This window comes from Pithys albifrons, chromosome 21 (genome assembly GCF_047495875.1).
Source record: "Pithys albifrons albifrons isolate INPA30051 chromosome 21, PitAlb_v1, whole genome shotgun sequence".
Classification (NCBI taxonomy): domain Eukaryota; kingdom Metazoa; phylum Chordata; class Aves; order Passeriformes; family Thamnophilidae; genus Pithys; species Pithys albifrons.
The window spans coordinates 7,844,238-7,871,569 of NC_092478.1; the positions used below are offsets into that span (position 1 = coordinate 7,844,238).

The 27,332-nt window shown below is 50.5% G+C and overlaps 1 protein-coding gene across 1 annotated transcript in view; it reads left to right on the forward strand.

Annotated features, from left to right (window-relative positions):
• The window catches only part of TBX4 (T-box transcription factor 4), a 36,963-nt gene extending 11,039 nt beyond the window's left edge, over positions 1 to 25,924 (forward strand). Inside the window, exons 4-9 of the mRNA XM_071574939.1 lie at positions 4,382 to 4,501; positions 6,088 to 6,235; positions 18,377 to 18,529; positions 21,040 to 21,128; positions 21,762 to 22,003; positions 23,320 to 25,924. Coding sequence (XP_071431040.1) covers positions 4,382 to 4,501; positions 6,088 to 6,235; positions 18,377 to 18,529; positions 21,040 to 21,128; positions 21,762 to 22,003; positions 23,320 to 23,942 — 1,375 coding nt within the window. The 3' untranslated portion in view covers positions 23,943 to 25,924. The remainder of the gene's footprint in view (positions 1 to 4,381; positions 4,502 to 6,087; positions 6,236 to 18,376; positions 18,530 to 21,039; positions 21,129 to 21,761; positions 22,004 to 23,319) is intronic.
• The last annotated feature ends 1,408 nt before the right edge of the window (positions 25,925 to 27,332 follow it).

Below are 27,332 nucleotides of genomic sequence, written 5' to 3' on the forward strand. Positions count from 1 at the left end.
AGCCTGGATGGTCCCTTCTGCTCCTGCTTGAGCAGGATGGAGAGAGAAGTTGGTTTGAATGTGCCCAACACTGGAGTCCTGCTGGCTCAGTGTTTTGCAGACGAGGTTGTCAGTGCTGGTGCTTGTGCTGTGTCCCTTGTGCATCACCAGCTGTCACCTGGATGCTCCATCTCGTGGCTGATCCCTGGGTGGGCAGGGTTGCTCCAGGGCTGGTGGCAGCTCCGTGGCTTCCACTCCTAGAGTGGCCCTGCTGGCTCCCTGTGCCTCCTCATCATGTGTGCTGGTGGCTTAGACACACCCCTGGTGTCTTAGACACTCGCCTGGTGGGTTAGCACACTCCTGGTGTGTTAGACACATCCCCAGTGGGTTAGACACACCCCTGGTGGCTTAGACACACCCCTGGTGGCTTAGACACTCACCTGGTGGGTTAGCACACTCCTGGTGTGTTAGACACACACCTGGTGTGTTAGACACATCCCCGGTGGGTTAGACACACCCCTGGTGGGTTAGACACTCACCTCTGGTGTGGCTTTCAAAAAAAAAAAAGTAGAAATTGGAAGAAATTTGTCCAGTGCTGGACTTTCCCACCCCAGGGATGAGATTGTCCTTTTAATGGCCAGGGCATTTGCTGCAGTGCCCAGTCACTGTGTCTGACCAGGATTTGGGCCTCACCCAAAGGTGATGAGGCCAGGAATGGCTGCTTTGACCTCCGCCCTGGCAGTTGGTTTATCCTGTGCTGCACATGCCCAGCACTGAATCCCAGTGAGATGCCCCATTTGCCCAGGCAGGGCTGCAGCCACACTTGGTGCAGGAGTTCTCCCTGAGAATCAGATGCCACCTGCTCTGATATACTCTCCTGGGAAGCCCCAAATTCCCAACCTCAGTCCCAAGTTTCTGCACAGCAAAGCCCTCACCCAGTCTGGAGCCGTGCGTGGCCGCGGGAAGAAGGAGGGTGGATAAAATATGGACCTGCCCGGGTCTTGCTTCAGACCTCCCACCAAAGCCAGGCTGAGCTTCCCCAGAGCTTGGCAAGATGTTGGCAGGTTTTATTGCAGCGCTGGGTGACTCTGGTGCCGCTGCTGGTCCCGGGGCAGAGGGTGATGAAGCAACCTATTGTCCGAGCCGGGCGGAGCATCCCCGGCGCTGCCAGAGGCGCTGCCTGCGCGGAGCTGCTCCCGAGCAGGGCTGTGAGTGGCTCCATTGACCTGCAGTGAATCCGGGGGAGCAGGAGGGGTTCTGGCCCCCTCCCAGCGAGCTCTGCAGGCAGGTCTGGCCCCCTCCCAGCGAACTCTGTGGAGCCACTGTAGGCACGGCCCCACTCCCGGGCAGAGCTGGTGCCTTCAACGTGGATTTCAGCTCCTTTCTTTCAAACAGGACATTTCATGTTATTAGGTGCCTTCCTCTTTTTAATTCAGCCTCTCTGAGCACACTTTCTCATCCCCAGCTGCCCAGCTTGTCATCCCTTCCCACCAGGAACGCACAACCCGTGTTTGTATCGTATTGCAAAGGGATATTTACCGAGTGAGCCTCTGCCAAGGGGTTGAGAAATATGTTTTCATTAAGAAAATTAAGCTGACAAGTCCCTGGACGGCGCATTAGTCGCATATTTTTTCTTTAAGGCCAAAATGCAGCAGCTAATAATAATGATGAAATGTCCATGCACAGCCAAATTGCTAAAATCTACCCTGTGTTTTCCTGGAAAAGAATGCAGGGAATTGGCACAGTGGGCTCGGAGGGGCTGGGGAAGGGCGAGCACAGCACTGCCCCTGTGAGATAGAGAGGGGCTGGCAAGTTAAGCAACACCTTCAATCAGATGTGAGTCCCCATTTGTTATCCTTAAAGAATTTCAGCTGTATATATTATAGTAGTACTTTGGCTCTTTGTATTTATTTTAGAGGGTTATACCAAAGAACATTATAAACTCAGGCATGTCCATGCTGTATGAACTCCATATGCTGAAGCTTAATTTTAAATGCCATTAAAAAAGCACTTAACATTTACAATATATCAGTTCAGCTACTTTAGCAGCTTGGATGTTCTACAGTAAATGAGATGATGGAGGAAAAAGAAATTCAGAAGCTCAATGTTATAAAACCCCCAGTGCTGGACATTGGCCTGGGACAAGGAGCTGTCAATGTGTCCATCTCATTTCTGGTTTTTAATCCATTTCTCTCTCTTTTGTTCTCTGTTTCATTTTTAAATGCCATTTTAAAGCCTAATTTAAAAGGAAAAAAAAATCTTGGCATTCAGATTGGATTCCTCCTAGAATTTTTTCCGACGTGTGAATTGGGCTGTGTATTCACAAATTGAAATGTCCCACTGTATTTGCTCAGGTGCTTACCTGTAGGAGGACAAGGTTAAGAGGAGTGCAGAGTTTATGAATGAAAATCAAAGAGGGACGTTGGCAAACCTCCCCTTTTTAGTCCTGGCTAATTACATGGTAAACATCTGGAATTTATGCGGGGTGGTGGCTGAAGGAGCCGATTGAAACGAGGTCGAACAGGGCCCATTTTGTTGCCTTTGCCCAAAGCAGCAACAAAATGGAGCTCCAGCCCCGGCCTGGGGGCAGGACCCAGGGAAAGGAGGGATAGAGGGATAATGGTGGGGAATGGAGGGATAACAGCAGGAAAAGGAGGGATAACGGTGGGGAAAGGAGGGATAACAGTGGGAAAAGGCAAGGAAAAGGAGGGATAATGGCATGGAAAGGAAGGATAACAGCGGGAAAAGGCAGGGAAAAGGAGGGATAATGGTGGGAAAGGGAGGAATAATGGTGGGGAAAGGCAGGGAAAAGGAGGGATAATGGCACAGAAAGGAGGCATAACAGCAGGGAAAGGAGGGGTAATGGGAAAAAGAGGGATAATGGTGGGGAAAGGAGCAGTAACAGCAGGAAAAGGCAGGGAAAAGGAGGGATAATGGAGAGAAAAGGAGGCATAATGGCAGGGAAGAGGAGGGATAATGGCAGGGAAAGGAGGGATAACAGTGGGAAAAGGAGGAATAACAGCGGGAAAAGGAGGGATAATGGAGAGAAAAGGAGGCATAATGGCAGGGAAGAGGAGGGATAATGGCAGGGAAAGGAGGGATAACAGTGGGAAAAGAAGGAATAACAGCAGGAAAAGGAGGGATAACGGCAGGGAAAGTAGGGATAACAGTGGGGAAAGTAGGGATAACAGGGAAAGGAGGGATAACAGCAGGGACAGAGAGGCCCTGAGAGCTGATGGAGAAACACCAGCAGGGCTTGGGCCGTTCCTGATTTGTGCAATTCCAGTGACTGCAGGATGTGGCAATTCTCATCCCCCATCCCCTGGTGCCGACGGGAAGGAGAACTCTGTGTCCTGGCTGGTGGCTGCAGGGCTGTGGTGAGCCAGTCTGCTCTACTGCCCTGGGTGTTTTTACTGGATGAGGAGGAGGTTGGGAAGATGGAGCCAAGAAAATAGTAACCCTGAGGATGTAAAGTGCCTAATCCTGCAAATCCTGGCTGCTGATGTGGCCTCCAGGGGTTGGGAAGCCCATGGCAGTGCCAGCACCCTTTAGGGCCATCTCCTTTGGATTGCAGCACCCAAAGGTGATGGAATAGATTTGTTCCATGGTTTTGTTTAAAAAAATCCTTTTATATTGCAGAGATTCTTTAGACATGTGAGGTTCATCTCCAAACACCCTCCAGTGCTGCTGTGATGCTCTGGTTTGGTGGTGGTGTCCCTGCAGTCGGTGGTGAATCAGCGGGATGGGCGTGCTCCAGCCGGGAGCTCTGCCCTGCTCCTGGTGCTGGCAGGGGCTGATGGGTGTGCTGGGAGTTTGGGAATGCTGGGAAGGCCACAGGAGCCTGTGCACCACTGGAGGGGTTAACCCTTACTCCCCCAAGGCTTCAGTGATGCTCAGTTTTCAGTGTGTTGGAGTCAGTGCAGGAGCAGGGCCTTGGTGTTGTGTGGCTGAGAAACCTGGGGGGGGACTCAGTGTCTCCTGCAGTGGGGTCACATCTCGTGAATCCTCATGCACTGCCATGGCAGAGAGAAATCTGCAATTCTGAGGCTCCCATAAGCCAAGTGGAGCCTCCTGGAGCAGGGAGGGCTCCTTGTCCAAGCTTCCCACGAAGAGGGATGTGTTGACATCCCCTCACAGCTCTCTGTGCACCCACCTTTCCCATAGCCCCCCTCCATGTCCCCTCCTCCATAGTTGTGCTCCATTTCCCACCAGGACATGCTCTGGAAAGGCTGAGTTGAATTCAGGTGCTGTACAAGCAGCAATAAAGTTTTGTAGCTCACTCACCCTCGTGTGAATTCCCCTCATGGTGGATCTGCCTCTTGGGCTGCTGCTCCAGGTTTCCATCAGTTCCAGAGCTGCTCCAGGTCACTCATTAACGTGTTAACCCTTTGCTTTTCCCAAGGAGGATGTTTCCAAGTTACAAGGTTAAAGTGACTGGAATGAACCCCAAGACCAAGTACATCTTGTTGATCGACATCGTCCCGGCTGACGACCACCGGTATAAATTCTGCGACAACAAATGGTAAGACAACATTCCTGTTTGCCTTCCTTTCCATGAGGAAATTGCAGTTGGATCAGTCATTTGTTGTTCAGACTCAGAAAGCAACACAAATACCTTCCCACGGGAGAGATGCCAAAATCCCAGAGCTCTCTTTGGGGGAGCAGAGACGGAGAAAAGAGCCAAAGGCTGGGAGATAAAACCAGACAAATATAAAATAAAATATTATTAACAGGCTGGGTGATGAACTGCTGCAACAAAGTGCTGATGGGGCTGGGGAGTTGTCCATTCCCAAAGAGCTCCAGATTGGGTGTCCTTTTGGAGGAGATGCTTCAGGCCAAGCATAGGTTATCTGGCTGTGTGTGGTGCAGGAGGGTGAAGTCACAGCCTGCCTTATACCAGAGGCTGCAGTGGATGACCTAAGGGTCCATTTTGACATTCAGAATGAGGTATCTAAGTGAGTAAAGAAAAGTTTTAAATTCCTTTCTCCTACAGTAAGATTTGGTTTTTAGAAGGGTGGCTATAGGGCGAAACGTGGGGTGGTTCACTTGGAGCTTTGACTCTCTCCTGTTGTTCTTCCCTTCCCTGGGCCCTGGAGCAGAGTTCCCTCCCCAAGAGGCAGCTGTGACTTCTGCTCTTTGGCAAAGGCAGAGTGTTGTCTTCCCTTTTGATCCCCCAGGATGCCCAGCAGCCTCCCCTCAGTGCCACCATTCCCTGTGGTTTCCCAAACCCTTCCACCGAGTCCTGCCTGGTGAAAAGAGGAGCAATGGAAAATCTCACAATCCCCTTGCAGGGAATGAGCCTGGTGACATCCCATAAAGCAGCAATAATTCACTTGCACATTAGGGCTGCTCTAGTTTTTTAAAAAAGTCCCTTTTCTCTGTGCTTTTGTCCTGAATGCCGCTGGGTAAGGGGAGTGGACTGAGGGTCTCTGCGCCACGGTGGCCACTTTGTGTGTTTCAAACATTTAACACGAGATGATGGATAGTTGTTAACTCTGTTTAATTTGGTTTTTGCCAGCCCTAGAGCTGTTTCCCCTTTTCCTTTTATTGCTGCCGGAAAGTTTCTGTTGTTTTTGGTAATATTGCTTTTATTGGGGTTTTATAAGAGGAGAACAATGCAGAATAACGAGGGCGTTGCCGTTTGGTGATGTCTCATGGCTGGGCCCTGTGTCCATGAGAGCTGGTGGTGTTGGTGTGGGGCAGGGGCAGCTGGCAGGAGGGTACAGGGGCAGCTCCCTGTGCCAGCACACAGCCCTGGAGTGGGGAGCAGCCCCTTCCCACTGGGAAAGGCTGTGGAATAGGGATAGGGTTAGGGGTGTGTGTGAGACCATCTGCCCTTGCTGAAAGCTCTTTGAAAGCTTCCAAAACCCCAGACAAGATTTCCTCCTTGACCAATGCCAACGTAGAGCCACTGCCCCAAGGAAATACCTGTGGAGGGAGGGATGGGGTCACTCTGCCACCTGCAACACTGACCCTGAAACCCCCATGAGCAGCAGGAGCCTCCTCAAGCCCCCAGTGTGACCCCCAGGGCTGGCAGGAGGGTTGCTGGGCTGAGTGTGAGGACAGCAGGCTGTGGTGCGAGGTGCTCAGAGTGTGCTGTGCTTGCAGGATGGTGGCTGGGAAGGCAGAGCCGGCCATGCCGGGCCGGCTGTACGTGCACCCCGACTCGCCCGCCACGGGCGCGCACTGGATGCGGCAGCTCGTGTCCTTCCAGAAGCTCAAGCTCACCAACAACCACCTGGATCCCTTTGGACACGTAAGAGACACCTTCTGCCAGGGTTTGGGGCTGAGGGGGGCTGGCAGTGCCGGGTTTGTGTCTGCACTGGGATGCTGGTTGGGGTGTCACAGTTAATTTTGTAGCGAGGAGAAACATTTGTTTCGTGCTGCTGGTGCAGAGGGGTGGGCAGTGTTTCACACAGAGGGAGGGGCTCTGGGGTTGCCTGTGTGCTTCTCCTGCTCCTGGAAACACAGCCATAGCTTGCTTTTTTTTTTTTTTAATTTTTATTTTTGTTTTTATTTTCTGCCCGGGTGCTCCACGGGCAGCGCTGTGGGAGTTTCAGCCTGGCACGTGGCACAGGCAGCTCACAGAAACAGGTTGCATAAACTGCTCATTTTCCAAGCTGGCTTTGGCAGCCCTTTAAAAGATGAAGCATTTGATTTGGAAAATCTGGTGTATTAGGGATGCAGAGGTGGGGAGCACACAGTTATCTTTCCCAGTGCCTTTAATAACTCAGAGCAAGGGCACTTTCAGCCTGCCAGCAGAGTAAGGGCTTAGACACTGCACATAAAAACATGGACCTGTCTGGTTTGTGCCACCTGAGATGAAAGTCATGTAAAAATAAACCATCCCAGGCAGGAGGAAGGGGAGACAGGGTTCAAAATCCCCCTAAGTTTAGTGCCATGAGCTCCTCCTCAGTACCACAGGTAAGAGAATTTAATTTATATTATTAAACACATTTTTGACCTGCTAATCTTTGAAGCAGCAGCAGTTTGGGGGCGAGGGAGGCTGTGAGAAGGCCCTGGAGAAGGGTGCAGGGTGGGAAGAGGGGGGCCAGTCTGGCTCAAAATGTGTATCCAGCCTCCAACGAGCAGCTTTCCACCTGGGGTCAGTGTCCTGATGCTCCCAAAGTCACCCAGAACACGTCGCTCGGACCCAGCTGAGCCAGCCAGAGCATTGCGGTGCTGACTCCAGAGGCAGGATCAGCCCGCCGGCCCCAAACGCTGCCAAAGCCTGGGATTTTTGCCGTGTTTGTGGCTTGTGCCCACCTGGAGACCCCAGAGCTCCGTGCCCGGGCTGTGTGTCACCGGGACTGCAGCAGTGCCGGGCTGTGGCACGGGATAACCCAGCCCAGCGCTGGGCTTTGGCACGGGATAACCCAGCCCTGCGCCAGGCTGTGGCATGGGATAACCCAGTGCTGGGCTCTGGCACGGGATAACCCAGCCCTGCGCCGGGCTGTGGCACGGGATAACCCAGTGCTGGGCTCTGGCACGGGATAACCCAGCCCAGCGCCGGGCTCTGGCATGGGGATAACCCAGCCCAGCGCTGGGCTCTGGCACGGGATAACCCAGCCCTGTGCCGGGCTCTGGCACAGGGATAACGGAGCCCTGTGTCGGGCTGTGGCACGGGATAACCCAGCGCCAGGCTGTGACACAGGATAACCCAGCCCTGCGTCGGGCTGTGGCACGGGATAACCCAGCGCCAGGCTGTGACACAGGATAACCCAGCCCTGCGTCGGGCTGTGACACAGGATAACCCAGCGCCAGGCTGTGACACAGGATAACCCAGCCCTGCGTCGGGCTGTGGCACGGGATAAACCAGCGCCGGGCTCTGGCACGGGATAACCCATCCCTGCGCCGGGGCCTGGCCCCTCCCAACCTACTGACCCCGAGCAAACATGTGGGAACTTCAAAGGCTCCCCAGCACCGCTTAATGCTGCCTTTATTAATCACAGGCGATGCCTTCCCTTCGCTCTCCTCTCAGGAGAAAAAGGTGCCACGGAAAGGAGAGCAAAGCACCGCCTTTGGGGTGGCACACATGGCACAAGTGGCACCGACCCAACAGTGCCACCGTTCAGTGCTTCGGCCACCCTGGCCCACTTGCTTTGCACGTGGCATCTCTGGACTTGGTGTTTTTCTCTTGGTTGACTGTGGAGCTCAATATCCAACTGTTTACGTTGTAAAATGCAACCCATAAAACACACAGGATGTGCAATGTGGCTGTAAAGCAAACAGGATGTGCAGTGTTGGTTTTGCAGCTCGAAGCATTTGCTTTGCCTGACTTTGTCATTTTTACACTGCGATTTTAACGCTGCATTTTAACAGGGAAGAGTTTTTTTCCTCCACTTTTCAATGAACAGACTGTTTGTCCTCCCACAAGGCTTCACTGGTGACCCAGAGGGGACTCTGCTTGGGGTTTTGGTGTGATACCTGCACCGTGATGCCATGCTCTAGATGGGCCCTGTTCAGTGCCCTCGGGCCATGCCAGCCTTGTGCCACAGTGCAGCATGTTCCACCTCACATTGTTGGGTCAATGCCTGAAATAATCTATTTTAGGTGCCCGGTTGGCTGTTCAGTTTCAGGCACTGATAACCTGCCTGGCTAAATGGGATTGAGCCCTTTCTCAGATCCTTGTTAGACTTCTGAATTAATCACCTGCTTTAGGGGTGTGGTGCTCACAGAGGAGAGCGGGACTGTGCTCCAGGAGGGTGGGAATTCTCCATCAGTTCTGCTGATGGCCCTGGATGGGCAGTGCCCAGCATAGTACAGTCCTACGAAGGCATAACAACAGCTTCTCATTTCTAGGAATTTGTTCCCAGCGACTGCAAACACTTTCTTAAAGCTCCCTAAGAAAAACAAGTCAGAAAAGCCACAGGGTTTGTTTGCCTTCCCGTGCGCCAGCAGAGCCTGCCTGCACTTCCTTTTCTCCCTGATTTCCTCCAAACCTCAAACCCACGTGGGGTGAGGATTCCTGCAGGCTTGGCTGGGGCAGTTTTGGGTGTGTGGGCAGAGCTGTGCAGGGTCACCCACCTCGGCACCCTCAGCAGACCCCTGAAGGTTTCAGACCCCCTCCCTGGGTCACATCCCTCTGGCTCCTGGATCCCTGGGATCTCACCTGAGGGACAGGAGGAGAAACCTCCCATTATTTTAATGGATTCCTTGATGAATGAACCCTTGCCCTGACTCTGTGCTGCAATAGCTGCTTAACATCAGGGATAAGCACCCCCACAGAGTTCATAAAGACAAGTGTAGGCACATTTAAGGCTTAAAATAAGTAAGTTAAACAGCTTAAATAATAAGCTGTGGAGCTGAAGCTCTTGCTGAAATCCACAGAATTAGATTGGAGATTATTTACCGTGCTGGGGATGTGGGAAAGCCTCTCTCTCTCTCACACCCAGCCCACAACCCAGCCACCAGCTCTCACACACCTCACTCCTGCTGCTTCCCCTGCCCTTATCTGCTTGGTAAATTATTGGTTCCACTCAGAGGCATGGGAGGCATTTGTCAATGCAGACAAGTGAAACCAGGCAGGTTTTATATAAGAATTGATTCAGAGCTCTGTAATCTGCCCCAAACCCCACTGGCTGAGCAGGTTTCGTGGCAGGTGAGCCTGTGCCCAGCTCACACTGCGCAGCCTACAAACCTGGGCTGTATATTTTGCTCCAGGGGGAGTTTTCCTCTGTGAAAGGCTCTTTCACACCAGGCTTAACAACCCAGAAACACTCATGTTGAGAATGGATTAAGAAATCAGCAGCGAGGTCTGTCTGATCCCAAAGAAAGCATTGCAAGCCACCTCTGCTTAGAGGGAAACCTGAATTTATGTATTTTCAAAGCTTTACATGCAGAGATAATCAGGCTGATAGAGCCTCTGATTTACGTGGGACAGGTGGGTGATTATGAGCATTAGTGACTGTGGCAGAGCCGGTGCTTTGCTCCCCAAGGCCACGGGAACAACAGGCAGCTGAAGGGATGGAAAGAGCCCTGTAGGTGCCAGCAAGGGTGGCACGTCCCTTATCCTGCCTGGGAAGTGCCTGGCTGTGTTTTCCAGGTGAAAAAGGGGAATGATTCCATCATGAACCAGGTTGTATCGGTGCAAGTGCCAACCATGGGCTGGGTAAGCCATAGAGGATGCCCCAAAATCACCTCCCCTTTGGAGGGCAACATGGGATTTCTTTAGAAGGTTGGCCCAGGGCACGTGGGGAAATACCAGTCAAGCATCTCCACAGGGATAAATACTCATGGATGGAATCCCAATTTCTTCAGAGGTGTGAAGTGTGTGAACAGCAGGTGGAAGGTGCCCATGAGATGGTCCTTGTGGAGCTGAGGGGCAGCTGAGGGATGCTCAGGGTGAAGCTGCTGAAGGGGTGTGTGGGGGCTGCTGGACCTGCAGGGAGGTTACTGTGATAATGGCACATAATAATGTGCGTGGAGGTGCTTAATAATGTGCATTAAGGTGCTTAATATACATCAAGGTACTTAATACAAAGATACTTAATATATGAAGGTAGTTAATATCCCCTGAGGGGTGGTGAGATGAGCAGCAAGAGCCAGAAACAGGTCACAGGGGTTAAGCAGCATCCCTGAACATGAGGGGTGCTGCAAAGGGGCAGCAGCTGTTAATTAGGGCTGACTTTAATTTGGTTTTACTCCCTGTACATGACAGAGGGGACAGGAGAGCACCTTTTGGGCTTCAGCCACATGACTGGCCATGAGGAGGCCCAGCCTTAGGGAAGGGCATCGGGAAGGGCATCAGGTTGGTGGCCCTGGACAAATCTGACAGTGCAGGAGCCCAGGAAGTTCTCCTGAGGATTTTTGAATGAGGTTTCAGCATCCAGAGGAGCTGTCAGGGGAGCCCAGCCCCAAGGCTGAGGAATCCTTGCAGCCTCATCCCAGGGCCCCCCTCCTTGCCTGGTTTTGGCCCTGCTGGGAACACTCAGAGCCACATAAGTGAGGCTGGTGCTCACAGGCTGGAAAACAGCAGAGGAGCAAGTGCATCCCAGCAGGGGGTTGTGCTTGGAAAGGGAAAGAATCACCTCAGTAATTCTGGCAGGCTCTGACAGGGACCAGATCAGTTGGAAATTATTTGCTTCAAAAAAAGTAAATATAAAGAATATATAAATAAAAATAAATAAATAAATGAATAAATGAATAAATAAATAAATACATACATACATACATACATACAAACACACACACACACTCTAATATACAAAGGTATTCCTGCAGGGAAAACAAAAGACAATTAATATATGAAGATTAGAAGTGGGGGTTGTGACAAATAAAAGTAGATATTTCATTCAGTGCCCTCAACACAGTCTTGCTGAGCTTGGTCTTGTTGCACACCCTGTCCTTGCCTTGCTCCTTGGCTGCTGATGGTGCCTTTTAATTGCCATAATGTGCTTTATCTGCTTTTAAAATAAAGCTTTTATTTGAGTTTCTGAGATGTAACTTAGGGAGGTCTCAAGCTACAGGATATTACAGATGGTTGGTCACCTTTGACAAGATTTTAAGTGATATTCCTGGTTTTCTTTACCCAAATCTGCTGTTTACTGGCTTTGCTCTTTAATGCTGACGAGTTTGTTATTTCTCTCCAGATTTAATATTTGCACACTTGGTTTTATTTGATTATCACTGAAAGACTTAATTTTTCCCCAAGTCTTGGGGTTTCCTTTCCATTTTTCTCCTAATTAAAAGCCAGTTCTTTCCTGTCTGTGCTTGTCAGGCTCACTCAGGCCCTTTAATGAGCTTCATGTTCCACTAATCTTGCAAACCCCTCATTTTTATTTATGATTTTTTTTTAATTTGTTTGCTTTATGACTTGTGGCCAGGCAGTTTCCTCTCGGGTGCTGCTGTGAGGTTTATGTGCTGCCTTGGAGGCAGCTCCCCCTGGAACTGCTGGGTTTTCCAGAGGGAGGGATGGAGGGAGGGATGGATGGATGGGTGGATGGATGGATGGATGGATGGATGGATGGATGGATGGATGGATGGATGGATGGATGGATGGATGGATGGAGGCAGGGAGGGGGGGAAGGAGGGATGGATGGATGGATGGATGGATGGATGGATGGATGGATGGATGGATGGATGGAGGGGTGGGTGGAGGGATGGATGGATGGATGGATGGATGGATGGATGGATGGATGGATGGATGGATGGAGGGATGGATGGATGGGTGGAGGGATGGGCCACAGCAGCTCCCAGGGGAAATCCTGCCTGGGGGAAAAGACACAACCTCACCCCACTTGTCCTCCTTAGAGCAATGCTGTGGTCTCTTTGTAGCAAGAAAGCATTTCTTATTCTCAGCTGAATATTTCTTATATATATATATTAATATATATTTTTATATACGTATCATTTAAGAATTTATATATATATATAAGATTTTTGTTTTTATATTATAAGAATTATTTTATTTATATAAGATTTTCATAAAAATTATTTCATATGTATATATAAGGAATACATACAATAGACATTTTTATTTTCTTTATTTTTTATAAATAAGAAATACATAGGAATTGTATATAGAGAGATCCATCTGGGGTAGGAGCTGGCCTGGAGGAGGGTGAGAGAAGAGGTCACTCTGTGTCCAGGGCTGACAGGAGGGCAGGTGGCAGTGCTGGGGGTGACACACTGGGGTGTCCCAGGATGTCCCACCTGGGATCCTCCCTGACCTGCCCCTTCCCAAACAAACCCTCATGTGCCAGGTGGAACTCACCCCAAAGCTCTGCCCCGAGGCCAGGAAACACCACAGTGAGTTCCAGCTGATGTTAGCTGAAAAAGAACCAGGGCAGGGAAAAAAACAGAGATCCCAGCCTTGGCCATCTCGTAAGGAACTGTTTGTCTGAGCTCATGTTGAAACTTTTCCCAGGATTTTCCAGCCTTTCTTTTATTCCCCACTCTGTGGATTGCCAGGACAAACGTGTGGGTTTGGGAGGCTCCTCTGCTGGAGCCTGGATGGATTCAGGGCTGGAAAGAGCCCCATTCCATGTCTTTGGGGCTGCAGCCCCATCCTGCCCTTGGGCAGAGAGAGGGGAATCCTCCCCTGGATGTGTCTGAGAACAGAGGACGAGGTTCAGATGACTCCAGAGTGTGTGTCTGACCTGCTGTAAGAGGGTGGGGGAACACAGTGCTTTATTTATTTGTTGAGGGTCTTTCCCAACCTAAATGGTGTATGATTTGGTGCTTTGGGCTGAGGTGTTGCTGTGAGGCCCAGGTGGGTGCAGAGGGTTGAGCAATCCCTCCCTCTCCCCTGGACACATCCCCTTCTCCCAGGGCAGCACAGCTGGCTCAGCATCTCCAAACCAGTCACTCCTAAGGAAAACCTGAGTTTGGGATGGTTCACCCCAGCAAATGCTCCAAGGTGTGCAGAGAGTGCTGTGATCCTGCAGAGCCTCTTTGATTGCCAGCCCAGTTTTCCCTGCAGAGAATGGAATTGTCAGGTTTTTGTGCTGCTCAGTGTCCCAGTGTGGGACCAGGGCCAGCCTCAGCTCAAAGGCTTTTTCACTTTGAAAGAACAGAGGGGAGGAAGAAAGAAGCAGAAAATATATTAAAATGCAAGATTTTATATTAGTTATGTGATCCCCTGGGACTGACCATAAAATTATGTGGCTTTTTCGTGGCCATTTACTATTCAATATAAAAAGGGGCGTTGCCATAACAACCACCATGTGACATCTGATACCCTGGCAAAGCAGGGAGTGCTCTTAAATCAACTCCCCAAATTTCATATGGAAGTAAATACGTTTTACTGGTGATCTCAAGGCAAGTTTGCAGCGTGCCAAGGAATGTGGCACCCCCACCCCACTCGGGTTTTGGCCTTTGGGCCCCATCCTGCACACTGACAAAGCCTTTGCCCTGCACTGACACTGCTCAGCAGTGAGAGGGATCAGAGGCTGAAGGGGTTTGTTTTCCTAAGGAGAATCCACTGGAAGGAGCAAATGACACCTCTCTTTTCTTCTCTTTTCTCTTTTCTCCTTTTCCTCTCCTCTCCCTTTTCCTCTCCCTTTCTCTCTCCCTTTCCCTTTCCCTTTCCCTTTCCCTTTCCCTTTCCCTTTCCCTTTCCCTTTCCCTTTCCCTTTCCCTTTCCCTTTCCCTTTCCCTTTCCCTTTCCCTTTCCCATTCCCTTTCCCTCTCCCTCTCCCTTTCCCTTTCCCTCTCCTTCTCCTTCTCCCTCTCCCTTTCCCTTTCCCTTCCCATTCCATTCCACTCCACTCCATTCCATTCCATTCCATTCCATTCCATTCCATTCCATTCCATTCCATTCCATTCCTTTCCCTTCCCATTCCATTCCATTCCATTCCATTCCATTCCATCCCATTCCTCTTTCTCCATTTCTTGCTGACAGGGGAATGCCAAAACAATAAAGCTGAGCTGTGTTACAGCTGCAATTCCAGCTGCAACTGTGTGAGCAGCACAGAGGAGGGTGCAAAGCAGGGGGTGTTTGTGTGAGCTCACATGTGCCCTTGGAGTTCATCTCTCCTTCAATCTGCTCCTCACTGAGACGTGGAGCAGGTGGCAGTGTCACCACCCTGGAGATGCCCCATGGCCGCTCTGGGCAGCCCTGGGGGGGCTCCCTGGGCAGGGGGGCAGCTCTGCCCGCTCAGGCTGGGCCTCCTGGGGGCTGCTGTGGGAGGCTGGAGGTGGAAATCGCCCCTCAGGTGATGCCTCACCTGGCACAGCCCAGGAGGGTCCCCACGGGGGGTCCCCACAGCTGGTTCAGAGCAGCCTCTTGGTGCCCACACTGATGCCCCAGAGGTGAACGTGGCCATTCCCCACCTGGGTCATTTTTAGCAGCTGTTATTTCTCTTGAAAATGTGAGTTTTCCAGGCAGAGAGTGTTGGGTGGTGGTGATGGGAAAGGCATCCCCACAGAGCCAATACCACTTCCCAAATTAGGGGTAGTCCATCTAATTTGAGGATTCTGGTTGGGACATCTGTTTGATTTACCATTTGTTGCTTTGCTTTGAGTTTCATTTCGATATGAAAAAATTGTTTACTTATAATTTTATTATTTTTATTTATCTATTTTTCCTGACTGAGCTGTTCTTTCATATCCCCAGGCTGCAGAGAGAGGCTTTCAGTTCCTAAATGTCTCCCAGTGCTGCTCAGGACACTGTTTTCCATTTCCCTTCCTGATTTTATATCTTTGTCCTTTATCACATCCAAATTCCCCTCCAACCAACCATCAGTAACTATTTTCAGCAGCCAAACTGCTTTAATTTTATACTGAGAACAATTAAAAAATGGGTGTGACAGTGCCTGCCACTGAATTAATCTCTCCATGACTTTGCAATGGGAAAGGTAAATGCAGGAAAATACCAAGCTCCTGTTTTAGCATCATCTCTGAGGCTGAAGGCTCTTACAGGCTCTGCCCCATCAGCTAAAATACTTCTCATTTTTGACACAATTCTCTGAGTTAATCTTTCCACGGATCTTCGTCAGCCCAGTGGAATTTACATTTGTTTTGTGTATTTTTAGCTGGTGACCAGTTTTCCACAGCAGCCTTGAAAACTATTCAGCCTGAATTGTTGGCATTTTGCTCTGCACTGACACGGTGTTTTGGAGCTAAAGGTCATTTTTTGGGTGGTTTGCAGGGATTTTGGATGCACAGGGCAGGAGGATGTGTGTGCAGGCACAGCCTCTGCACAGGAGCTCTTGTTTTCAGGCCTGTGAAATGGGGGGTTTATGTGGGCAGTGGCTCCCCAAAAATGTGGGCAATGCCCCGTGCAGCTGGAGGGGAGCACAGGGAAGCATCCAAACCAACACCGTTTTCCTGCCCATCCTGCCACTCCGACCCTCTGCCAACACCTGATGGGTTTGCCCTTCACCCCATGACAGTGATGTGTTTTTATGGGGCTTGGCTTTGCCTTTCCTGGGCACACTGACTTGGTGCAGTGCTCTTGGCTCTGCAATTCTCACCCTTTTTAATCACATTTCCTGCTCTCAGGCCTTGATCTGGCACATCCCAAGGTCATCTCCTTCCATGGGCACAGCCTCAGGTTTGGCCCTTTCCAGCAGAGACAAGTGGGCAAACATTCCCTTTGGTGTAAGGGGCAGAAATGCCCAACCCTGTAAATGCAGTTGCTAAATTAAACCATTTAGGATTTCCACAACAAACACCCCACAGACATCAAGTAGTTCATGCTGAACCTCCAGGCAGGTTTGCAGGCACAACTGGGACCTTGGCCATCTGTCAAAAACCCTTTCCTGAATTCTTTTATCAGGCTCCAAGAAGTAATAATATGTTCATTTTAGAGATTGTTTGGACTCCTTGAATTTCAAGATGTTGTTAATACATAGATATATTTAAAGGGGTTGTGGTCCAGTTGATAACTCCTTGGAGGGGGAATACAGACTGTTTTTACAGAGTATGTCTAAACTTGGGGACCTAATTTTCCCTTTGGAAATTTCTGTTTTCTTCACTCAGAAGTTGAGTTGCTCTGACTCTGGGGACAATCCCTGACCTGGGCAGGGTGGGACAGACAGGGAGGAGAGCTCAGCTTGCCCCAGCTTCTGCTCCAGACAGCCACTGTTTATCAGCTTGGCTCAACCCTTAATTACTGAAAATGAAAATGTCCCTTCTGACCAAAGTCTCATCCCTCTGGTGTTACTCCTTGGCTCTGTTTTACGAGTGCCTGAAACATGAAAGCAGAGAAAAGGCTCCAACCCAAAACCTGGGCTGACCCTCTCAGATCTCCATCCTGCCCATCAACGGCCACAAAGTGCTTAAGAGACGTGATGCAAAGCTGATAAAATGCCAAAAATTCCTCATTCTGTCTCTTGGGGAGCAGGGAGGGTTGTCTGGCAAATGTCAACAATAAAAATTGCATTTAAGAGGTATATAATGCAGTGGCTACTGTGGGCAGTGTCGTGCAGGCAGATGGAGGAGCTTAAAGAGCACAAGCCCCACACACTCTCCCATCCTGGCTGGAGCCACCGCTGGGAGCTCTCCTTGGGATGGGAGTCATGAGGTAGAGAGGGTACCTGAACACCAAAGACTTCTGTCCCTCCATCCCTGCATCCCCCCCCCCATCCATCCATCCATCCCTCCATCCCTCCATCCGTCCGTCCATCCATCCATCCATCCATCCATCCATCCATCCATCATGCATCCATCCGTCCGTCCGTCCGTCCATCCATCCCTCCATCCATCCATCCATCCATCCATCCATCCATCCATCCATCATCCATCCGTCCGTCCGTCCGTCCATCCATCCATCCATCCATCCATCCATCATCCATCCGTCCGTCCGTCCGTCCGTCCATCCATCCCTCCATCCATCCATCCATCCATCATCCATCCATCCATCCATCCATCCATCCATCCATCCATCCATCCATCCCTCCCTCCCCCCTTCCCTCCCTTCACCCACCCACCCATTCACTGACCACCAGTGGCAGTCACTCCTCACCCCCCTCCACCCACCGCAGTGTCCCCTCCCTGGCTCTTTCCCTGTGTCCCTGCTGGGGACAGGGGTGGTGCCTGGCTGGAGACTCCCTCTCCTCCAGGCCCAGCCGGGCTCAATTAGCCCACTTGGGAGAGGAAAGAAGAGATTGAAAAGGATTATGCCCAGAAAACCAGAAGGCAGTATTTCTTCTTTGCCCAGTGAAAGGAATAAAGGCTTTTCTTAAACCCACCACAATTCTTAAAAGAAGTTCCCTTTCTTGAAGCTGTTTCCCTCTGCAGAGTGTGGGCACATCCCTGCTCTGTGGGGGTCAGTGCTGCAGGGCCAGGCTGGGATGGGCAGCCCCTCTCAGCCCCATCTGAGACCCCTGTGCTGCCCTGAGCCATGAAACCCCTTGGTGGCTCCTGCCTTTCCCTCCGTAGGGGTCAAGGAGGGGCAGAGCCGTGGGGCAGCTGCCAGAGGTGCCCAGACCTAGCCACCCACAGCTCCACCAACAGCAGAAAACACCAATCTGCTCTTTTGTAGTTTTCTTTTACCAGCAGATAAAAGAAAAACAGCTTTCTAGCTTTTTTTTTCCCCTGTGGTTTCTGTGTTGTTTTTTTTCCTCTGCTAAACTGTGTATTTTTCAGCTCAGTAAAGTATTTATTAGGAATCTTTACAGACCAGTCTGCTGGTGAATTATATATTGTACAGCTTCAGTGTGAGCTGGGAAAAAAAGTTATGGCATTTTTTCCACCCAGACTGACTCTATCCAATAGCAACAGGAAAATGAGAGTTTACCAGGAAAGCTTTAAGTTCAGTCCTGCTTGCCAGAGCAGCAGTTACCTTTTCTGTCGTGGTTCATGTGCATTTGTATGAAGTAATTTTCCCTCCTAACTCACAAGCAAAGCAGAGCTGGGCTCTAGTGGACTTTGGGAATTCTGGTGAACAGCTATGGCTTGTCTTTTTAATTTTTTAAATGGATTTCTTACTTTAGCACCAATTGTTTTCCAGATCATCCTTAACTCAATGCACAAATACCAACCCCGGCTGCACATCGTGAAGGCAGACGAGAACAACGCCTTTGGCTCCAAGAACACAGCCTTCTGCACCCACGTGTTCCCAGAGACCTCCTTCATATCAGTGACCTCCTACCAGAACCACAAGGTAGGCTGCTCTGGGGGCTGCAGGGGCTTTATTTCTGCCCAGGGGCTTTTAGGCTGCTCTGGGGGCTACAGAGGCTTTATTTCTGCCCAGGGGCTTTTAGGCTGCTCTGGGTGCTGCAGGGACTTTATTTCTGCCCAGGGGCTTTTAGGCTGCTCTGGGGGCTGCAGGGGCTTTATTTCTGCCCAGGGGCTTTGTAACTCTGGATCCTCCCCATTGCAGCCACACAGTTCTGTGCTTTGGTGAGTGGGATTTGCCTGCTTGGAGGGAGGTGGAGAGCCTGTTCTGCTGCTTTAAAAGACAACTTTCCACCCTGGCATGGAGCAGGAGAGATGAGCCAGAGGATGCAGCTCTGGAGCAGTGGAACATCCCTGCTAACGACATTCTGGCAAGCCCTGCACGTCCGGGCTCTAATGAATCACTGTGCTCATAGTGCTGGGCTGTCAGTCAACCAGCAAAGCACATCTAATAATGCCCAGCAAAGCTTGCTCATAAATCTGCAGTGAAAAGTAATTATACTCTGTGTGTTTAGTGAGACATACGAGGAATGTAACCATAAAACCGCCGGCACTGCGGTTTGCACGTGAGGGCAGGAGGGGTTGGGGACTTTGGGGTGGTTGGGGGGGGATATGAAGTACAAAGGGCTCAGTTCTGTGCTGGGGGTGTGTTGGGGCTGCCCATGTGCTGGAGGGTCTGGGTTCCCTCCTGGTTTGAGGGTGTTGGCAGTGCTGGCAGGGGCAGCATTCGGAGGGTTTTACCAAGCCAGGTTCCTTCCCAGCAGGACAGTGAACTGTCACCTCCCTGTGACAGTCACCAGGGCAGGGAGAGGGTGCCAGGCAGGGCATGGCAAGGCTCTGGATTCTCTCCTGCCACTGCCCTGCCGGTGCTCCCAGACCGTTTTCCTAATGGTAAATTCCAGTTGCAGGGCTGTATGAGGATGGACTGGAATGTTTGAGGTGCAGAGGATCCATAACTAAGGGTGCAGAGAGAGGCAGCACTGCTGGGCCCTCCTGTCACCCCCAACTCTGCTACTGTGCCAGCTCCTTCTCTGCACATTCCTAGGAAAACCCTACAGGAACAGGAACAAGTGTGAAATTTTTCCTCCCCAATAACCTGACCAGAGCTTTTCCTCCCAAGCAGGATGCCTGTGTGCCCTTTGATGCTTGAAGCATAGAGCCCTTGCAGAAATTTTGCAATTAGTGAGCTAATTAAGAGACTCAGAGCAGAAACATGGATGTGAGTGTTATGGTAAGGCAGGGGGGGAAAAGTACCCATTAGGACACTGAAGTGAATCCTGTTAGAAAAGTTGTAGCTGTTGGTGTAAAATGACCAGTTGCCCAAACATGGTTAACCAAAAAGGCTTGAAAAGAGCTTATATTTAATATGTACTTCAATTAAAATGTCTCGTGTCAATAGTGCCTTTCATCCCTAAGGCTCCCAAAGTGCTTCATAGACCTCCTGCTCCCACTGTCACTGCTGAGCAGCTGGTTCTGGGGGTGTAGCTGGGTGGGAGCACAGGGAGGACAATTCAGAACCTTCTCTGGGTGTCTTTTAGAAGAAACAAACCACTGAACCACTTTAGGTCAGAAATATCCTCCTAACAAGAAGTGTTGTTGCAAATAATTGTATTTCTAAATTAAAAAATGAGAGTCTTGGTAATTGTGGGCTCCCAGAGGTGGAAAGCTGAGAACAGAGGACACCCCTGAGCACAGGTTGGTGAGGAAGGTGTGAGTGTTCACCCAAAATCCCCTCCTGGCTGGATGAGGCCGGGGAAGGTGACAAGGAGACACTGATGTCCTCATTCTGTTCATGTCAGAGGAAAACCACTAAACAACAAGATGAAATGAGGATGTACAAACCTGCTGTCAGGCTGTGGGTTTGGAAGGGTCCTTGTGGTTCATCAGCTGCTTGGGAGCTTTCCTGGAGCTGCTGTGGGCTGCAGAGGGGAAGAGCCCAAGCGCTGGGGACTGGTTCAATTCACATGTCACCACCTTCCCCTCCATCCCAGAGCACAGCCAGCTGTTTGCTCAGGAGTTTTTTTTGGTAAGGGTTATTTTTCCACACTGCTGAAAGTGTAGCTGTTAGTTAGAGCAACACTCAGAACTGCCTTCTTCCCCTGCCTGCTGAACTGGGATGCAGGGGCAGAGGGGCCGTGGTGCCTCGGGCAGCCCTGGGGCAGAGCACTGTTGGAGCTGTGGTTCTTTCCACAGAGGAAAAATGACTGAATGGTGGACATAAAGGTTCATAAAATCCTTATGGAAATTAGGGAGAGCCACAGCATAACAAGTAGGGCTCTCTGACATGGAAACATGGGAAACCTTTTGAACCAGACAAGTATGTTCTCTCTGTCAAGAGCCCAGAGTAAGCACAGGGCCCAGACTAAGATCCAGACTCTTATTCACAGGCTGTCACACAGGACTGGGCACCTCAAGGCCCACCACCTGCTGCAGCACTGCTGCTCTTTTTGGTGGGATCTGCTTTCAAACTTCAGCCTTGGTTTTGTTCTTTTCAAGATAACGCAGCTGAAAATCGAGAACAATCCCTTTGCCAAGGGATTCCGGGGCAGCGACGACAGCGACCTGCGCGTGGCTCGGCTGCAGAGGTACAGCTGGAGCACCAGGGGCCCTTCCTGGCTCTGCTCCTTGAGGGGTCCCTCCTGGTTCTGCTCCTCGTGGGGTCTGGTCCCTCCCTGCTCTGAATCTCCAGGGGTCCCTCCTGGCTCTGCATCGGAAGGGGACCCTCCTGGCTCTGCTCCTCATGGTGTCCCTCCTGGCTCTGCATCTGAAGGGGATCCTCCTGGCTCTGCCTCTCCAGGGGTCCTTCCTTGCTCTGCATCTCTAGTCCCTTCTTGCTCTGCTCCTCATGGGGTCCCTCCCTGATCTGCATCTCCAGGGGTCCCTCCTTGCTCTGCTCCTCGAGGGGTCCCTCCTTGCTCTGTTCCTCGAGGGCTGCACCTCTCTGGAGAGCACCCAGACGGTGTCTATGCCATGGGGCACTGCCTTTGCTTGTGCTTGAGGGCACTGGGGCTTTTAATGCCATTTATACCCCTGAAAAGCCCTTTCCTGTAAGTCGGTGTGTCACTTGCCCACACCCAGAGGAGGGTGATGAGTTCATCGGATTAGGCAAAGGGTGGTAAAGTCATTGGAGATGCTCCGGGGAAGCCAAACTAATATTTCATCCTTCTGTTGATGCTGATCCCTGTCTAACCAGTGACAATTTTTCCCACCTCCTTCAGCAAAGAATATCCAGTAATTTCCAAAAGCATCATGAGGCAGAGGTTGGTGTCCAGTCACGGGCAGCTTTCAACAAAGCCAGATGTGAACCCACTCCATGGGAATCACCAGACCCTTCAACATTATCAGTATGAGAATGGTGCTCACATGCAATTCGCAGCTTCAGACACTCAAGATCTGCCACTCAACACCTTCACAGCACAGAGAGATTCAGGGCTCTTCTACCATTGCCTAAAAAGAAGAGGTAACTCGGGTTTGCAACTAGAAAAGTCTTATAGCAAATAAACTTGAGACCATGAGCATTGAAGGCTTATGACTGGCTCTGGTTTGGTTTGGATCAGTCTCTTGGGCCTTGACTTTCAAAGGTGCTGGTGAGATCCAAGGGTTTTGGAGGATCAGGACCCAAAAGCTGCTGTCTGGGGCAGTTATTGGTGGTTTTGTCCCATAGAAAGTAAATTTGGATTGTGAGTCAGAGCTGAAAATATTAATTAAATGTGTAATTCAAATGGCACGAAGCTGCTCTGGAAAATTATCCAGTGTTAGGATCAGCTGAATTTAAAATTGTCTGTAAGAGGCCATTAGCACATTCAGCACTTTCCAAGACAAAGCCATCAGCAATTCTCTCGGTGTCTGTGGGGCTGTGGAAGCTGTTTAGAAGCAGCCCTTTCCTCTTATCCACCAGTTCTCAAGTTTAAGTGAGCTGTGACTACATTCTTTTCCTTTTAATCCAGCATCAGATGAGATCATGGCATGTTTTAAGTTAAATGGAAAAATTTTGCCCAGAAAAAAAGATCCTTCTATTTGCATTTCTCATTGCCTGCTAATTTAGTTAAGCTGTGAGAATCCTCTGATCATGGGCAAACGAAGAATCTAACAGCTCCAGTAATGAGGGCTGCAAGGCAAATGTGGAGTTCTAGCAGATGTTCAATCTGCAGATGAATTCACTAATTCATCCAGAGAATATTCCTAATAACTAACAGAAAGCTGCTGGTAAACATGGCCATGGTCCCCATAATCTGTAGGAGACGGGCCACGGCTCTTCCTTGGAAAGCTGGGGAAGGACTGTTGACTAGGGAAGGGCTTCTTTATCTGGAAACATTTCTGCAGCTTCTGACATGAATATCTGGGAAATGTAGGGTCATTTTTGCAACGACAGGAAGGCAGGCTGCGATAAGACCCTCTAAGAGACTTCTTGAGTTTGTCAGGAGGAAGCCTGCAGGAGTGTCAGGGACCTCTGTTATCTGGAGGAGCGTGAAGTACTCCCTGATGCGAGAATAGTAGCCCAAGTCCCTCACTTAACCTGACAAATGTCACCAGAATGCTTTGAGGCCGAGGGGATTAGCCTGACATTTGCAGCACAATGTCTTTTTGATGTTGTGCATTGTTCTTCCAAACTGAAACGGTTTAACCGGATTACTCTGAAAAAAGAGCAGCAGTTCAGTGAAACAACGCTCTCAGCTTCCAAGGGGACTCCATAAAACCAGCGCAGGGTCCCTGCAGGTCTGTGTTAAACCCTGGACTGTGGGAGCCGCTCCTGACCGTGCGTTCTTGTGTTCGCAGAGAGCGCTCGGCACCTGGACCTGCCCTGCAAACGCTCCTACCTGGAGGCGTCCTCGTCGGTGGGGGACGATCACTATTTCCGCTCGCCGCCCCCGTACGAGCAGCAGATGCTGAGCCCGTCCTACTGCGGCGAGGTGGCCCCGAGGGACGCCTGCATGTACTCTGGGGCCGGCGCCGACATCGCGGCCGTGCCTGCCGTCGACGACCTGCCGCCTCCGCCCCCCGCCCTGAGCTGCAACATGTGGACTTCAGTCGCACCTTACACCAGCTACAGCGTTCAGACAATGGAGACTGTGCCCTACCAGCCCTTCCCTCCTCACTTCCCCGCCACCACCATGATGCCGCGGCTCCCGGCCATCCCTGGCCAGGGCTCGCAGCCGCCCGGGAACAGCCACTTCAGCGTCTACAACCAGCTGTCGCAGTCTCAGGTCCGGGAGCGCGTCCCGCCCTCGTCCTTTCCGAGGGAAAGGGTGCACCCGTCCGTGTGCGAGAGGAAACCTCCCTCCCCGCACCTCAACGCGGCCAACGAGTTCCTGTACTCACAGAGCTTCTCCCTGTCCAGGGAGTCGTCGCTGCAGTACCATTCAGGGATGGGCGCTGTGGAGAACTGGACCGACGGGTGACTCGCAGGGCCGAGCAGTGCCACAGCCAGAGTTGCTGCTCCGGGACAGTGTTCAATCCGTGTTGTGATACCTGTGGGTAACTTGCACTTCGGGGAGACAAATGTGCATTTCCAGAGGGATTTGTGTGGGTGAAGAGCCTGTATCTTCAGGCACACAGAGAGTTACATCTCCTGTCTCAGTGGGCTGCGTTCATCAGGCTCTTACTGACACCCAAATAAATTAATTCTCGCGTCTTCATCCGGTAGAAACCACCTTCATGACTAACAAGTGGCGTAGCAGGTCATTTCCTTTTGCTTGTAATATTAAACATCCACAAGCAAATTCTGGCTATTTGGGAAAAATAAGAGCTTCACTTTTCCGGTTCATGAAATCCAAACATCCCAAAGCTCCAAGGGAAAAGCCGTCTGTTCGGGTGTGTAGTTCCAGGACTGCCGTAGCAGCGCTTCTTTAGCTCCTTTGGTCCTTAGGAAGGGCTCCTTCCCGTGGAAGTGCCGGAGCCGTGGCAGGCAGGGCAGGCTCGGAGCGGGCTCGGGAGCGGCGGTGCCACCGGTACCGGGCACAGCGCCCGGAGGAGAAGGCACCGGGGCACAAACTGCTCTTCTTCCCCCCGCGCCACCATCGCTCGTGGCCGTGGGGAGCGAAGAGGTGAAGTGTAAATGCCCGAGGCCAAACAGCAAATTAATTGTTAGGACAGACCCAGTGTCCCATCCCTTGACTGAATCACACTTGCTTATTGCAATATATTTATGAAGTTTAAGCTTAAGAGTTGCTAATACTTCCCAGAAACGATTTCTGTATTTGCTGGTCCTTGATTTCTGTGCTGTTCAGCTGAAATGCGCCTTTTGTGCTATGTTGTTTTTTCTTTTGCAGCGCCCTCAGAATTATTTTCAGCCTAAAGGAGGCATAGAGGGGTATTTTCTTAATGGTGAGGTGGGGTGGGAAGAGTTCCCATGACCTGTCAGGCTTTCCAGTGTACAATTTCTTGTAGAACAGGCAAAACTCTGTAACCAGTGTATCCGTTGCTCCTCTCGTTTCCTGTGCAAGCCTCTTGAGCCGCTGCCTCCAGCGCTGGCTTTGCCCATCAGGGTGTCCCTGCGAGGGGACCAGCTGAGGTGGGATTGGGTACAGGTTGGACTGGACGATCTCAAGGTCTTTTCCAACCAACTTGATTCTGTCAGGAGCGATCACCCGGCTCACACTCACGTGGGGAAGCGAGTGGAGGCCTTTCTGGAACAAACCTCCCCTTGCCTTCACCCCAGAGCCCCGAGCAGGGACGTGTCTGGGTCCAGCCCTGCTGAGCTGCCCAGGGGTGGGTGGCACTGGGGGCACTGGGAGCCGGTGCCACCACAGGGCACCGTGTTCCAGCCCTCACCACGCACAGGGTGGGAGGTTCTACCCCTGCTGCTTCCTGAGGGGGCAAAGGCACAAAGATGAGATCCAGGTTGGGAAGTCAGGAGGGACTTCTGTGTTTTGGTGAATCTGTTCCCAGGAAGGGCTGACGGGTGAGGGCGCTGAGGCCACCGCAGTGGGTCACACTTCAGCCAGGACAGTCCCACACCCCGCTCAGCAGCCAGTGTGTGACTGCGGTGGGGTTTGTAACCAGAATTTGGAAATCACTACCATTTTTGCATGCTGAATAGCTATTTATATACATATATATTTTATATATATATATATAAAAATATATATATATCACAAATGCAGGCCACGTGTCCAATTCAGCTTTGCTTTTTACAAATGAAATACTTAATAAAAATGAATGTTGCAAGGGTTGTTTTTTTTTTAAAGACATCTATTTAAGATTTTTTTTATTACACACCTTTGATGTAAAAACTAAGAAGTGGTTAGACAAAAAACATATATACTACAGATAAATCTTTATTAGAAACCACATTAGATACAGGTGGTATGGAATTTTAAAATGTTTGTTACACAGCATGGACATTTTATTTTACATATCAGAACATAAAGTCATTTTACTACTATGAGCTGTCTCTGGGTGCATTTCAATAATTAGTATAACAATGTTCCATGGTGGGTTAAGATGCCTCATCTCTCTTCTGTCTCCCACTATCCAAGCAACACCAACACTTCCCCAAGGTGCAGAGCTGAGCCTTTTTTCAGGACCCCAAAGCTCCACCACATTTCACCTGCCCAAGGCAGGGGTTTGGGTTTGTTTGTGATTTCTCCTGTTCCTTTGTTTTAATGGGCACAGGAGTTGATGTGAGGAGAGAGGTAAAAGCAGCCACTGAGCTGAGCACAAGAGCAGCAAACCCACGTTCCTGTGCTGGTGTGCAGGTCAGTGACAGTGACAGTGGAGCAGAATGAAGGGTGGAGGGAGGGGGGAGCCCCGAGGGTGTCACTGCCCGTGGGTTGAAATGTTGGGTTCACTCCTCATGCTGACTCTGGGTCAACACTGCCCAGACAAATGTGCCAGCACAGCCCACAGTCCAATGGGGTCAGCAGCCCAGACTGCAGGTGACAAGCCACTGCCTGGATCTTTGGCCTGTTTTACAAATATGACTGAAAGAATAACAATGTCATTGTAAATGAATAATCATGGCCTTTATTTTTAACCATTTTTCATACACCTTCTGCTCATTGATGCAATATTTATTGATTTAAGACAGTTTTAAAAAGTAACTCAGAATTGTTTCAGCACCTTTCAGTTAATGCAAGAGAAGACTTGCCCATGGAATTACTCCAGGTTTTACCTGGTGGGCACAGAGCAGGCACTGCTGGCAGCCTTTGCAAAGGGCATGGCCAAGGCTCTGTCTCAAACCAGCCATAAGTGCCAAACAACAAACTTTTCCTTATAAAAATAATACATGATGTTTGTGAGCAGGACCTGATTGGGGAAGGCTGAGTTAGCATAAAAATGTGCAAAATTTGGATAAATGCTAATCTGGTCATCTGGACTCCTTTTATGGTCACTGGAGAGAGATCAGACATTTAGATTAAATGGGATGAATCATTCTCTAGTGATGATCTTTTTCCACTCAGAGAAGCTGAGCCACTTAGAGCAGATTTCCCATTTCCAAAAGGATAAAAGTGAGTCAGTGGGATCCCCTTCTGTGTGACTGTGACAGAGGCAGCTCTGAGTGGTGCTCAGCTCCCAAACCCCGTCCTGAGCACAGACCCAGAGCCAGCACACCCCCAGAGCACCCTCTGGTTGTGGCCATTGATGGAATGGAGACAGGTTGTTGTTTTTTCAGTTTGGTTTATTTTCTCATTGCAGGATTTCTACCCCGGTTTGTGTCCAATCCCAAGCCCATGGGCAGGGTGGGCAGCTCTGCTGTGACCACGAAAGGCATTTGGGATCCACCCCCTTTGTGTTGTGTTTCCCATCCTGGTGCTGGGTGTGCAAAGCCCTGGCTGAGCAGATCTTTC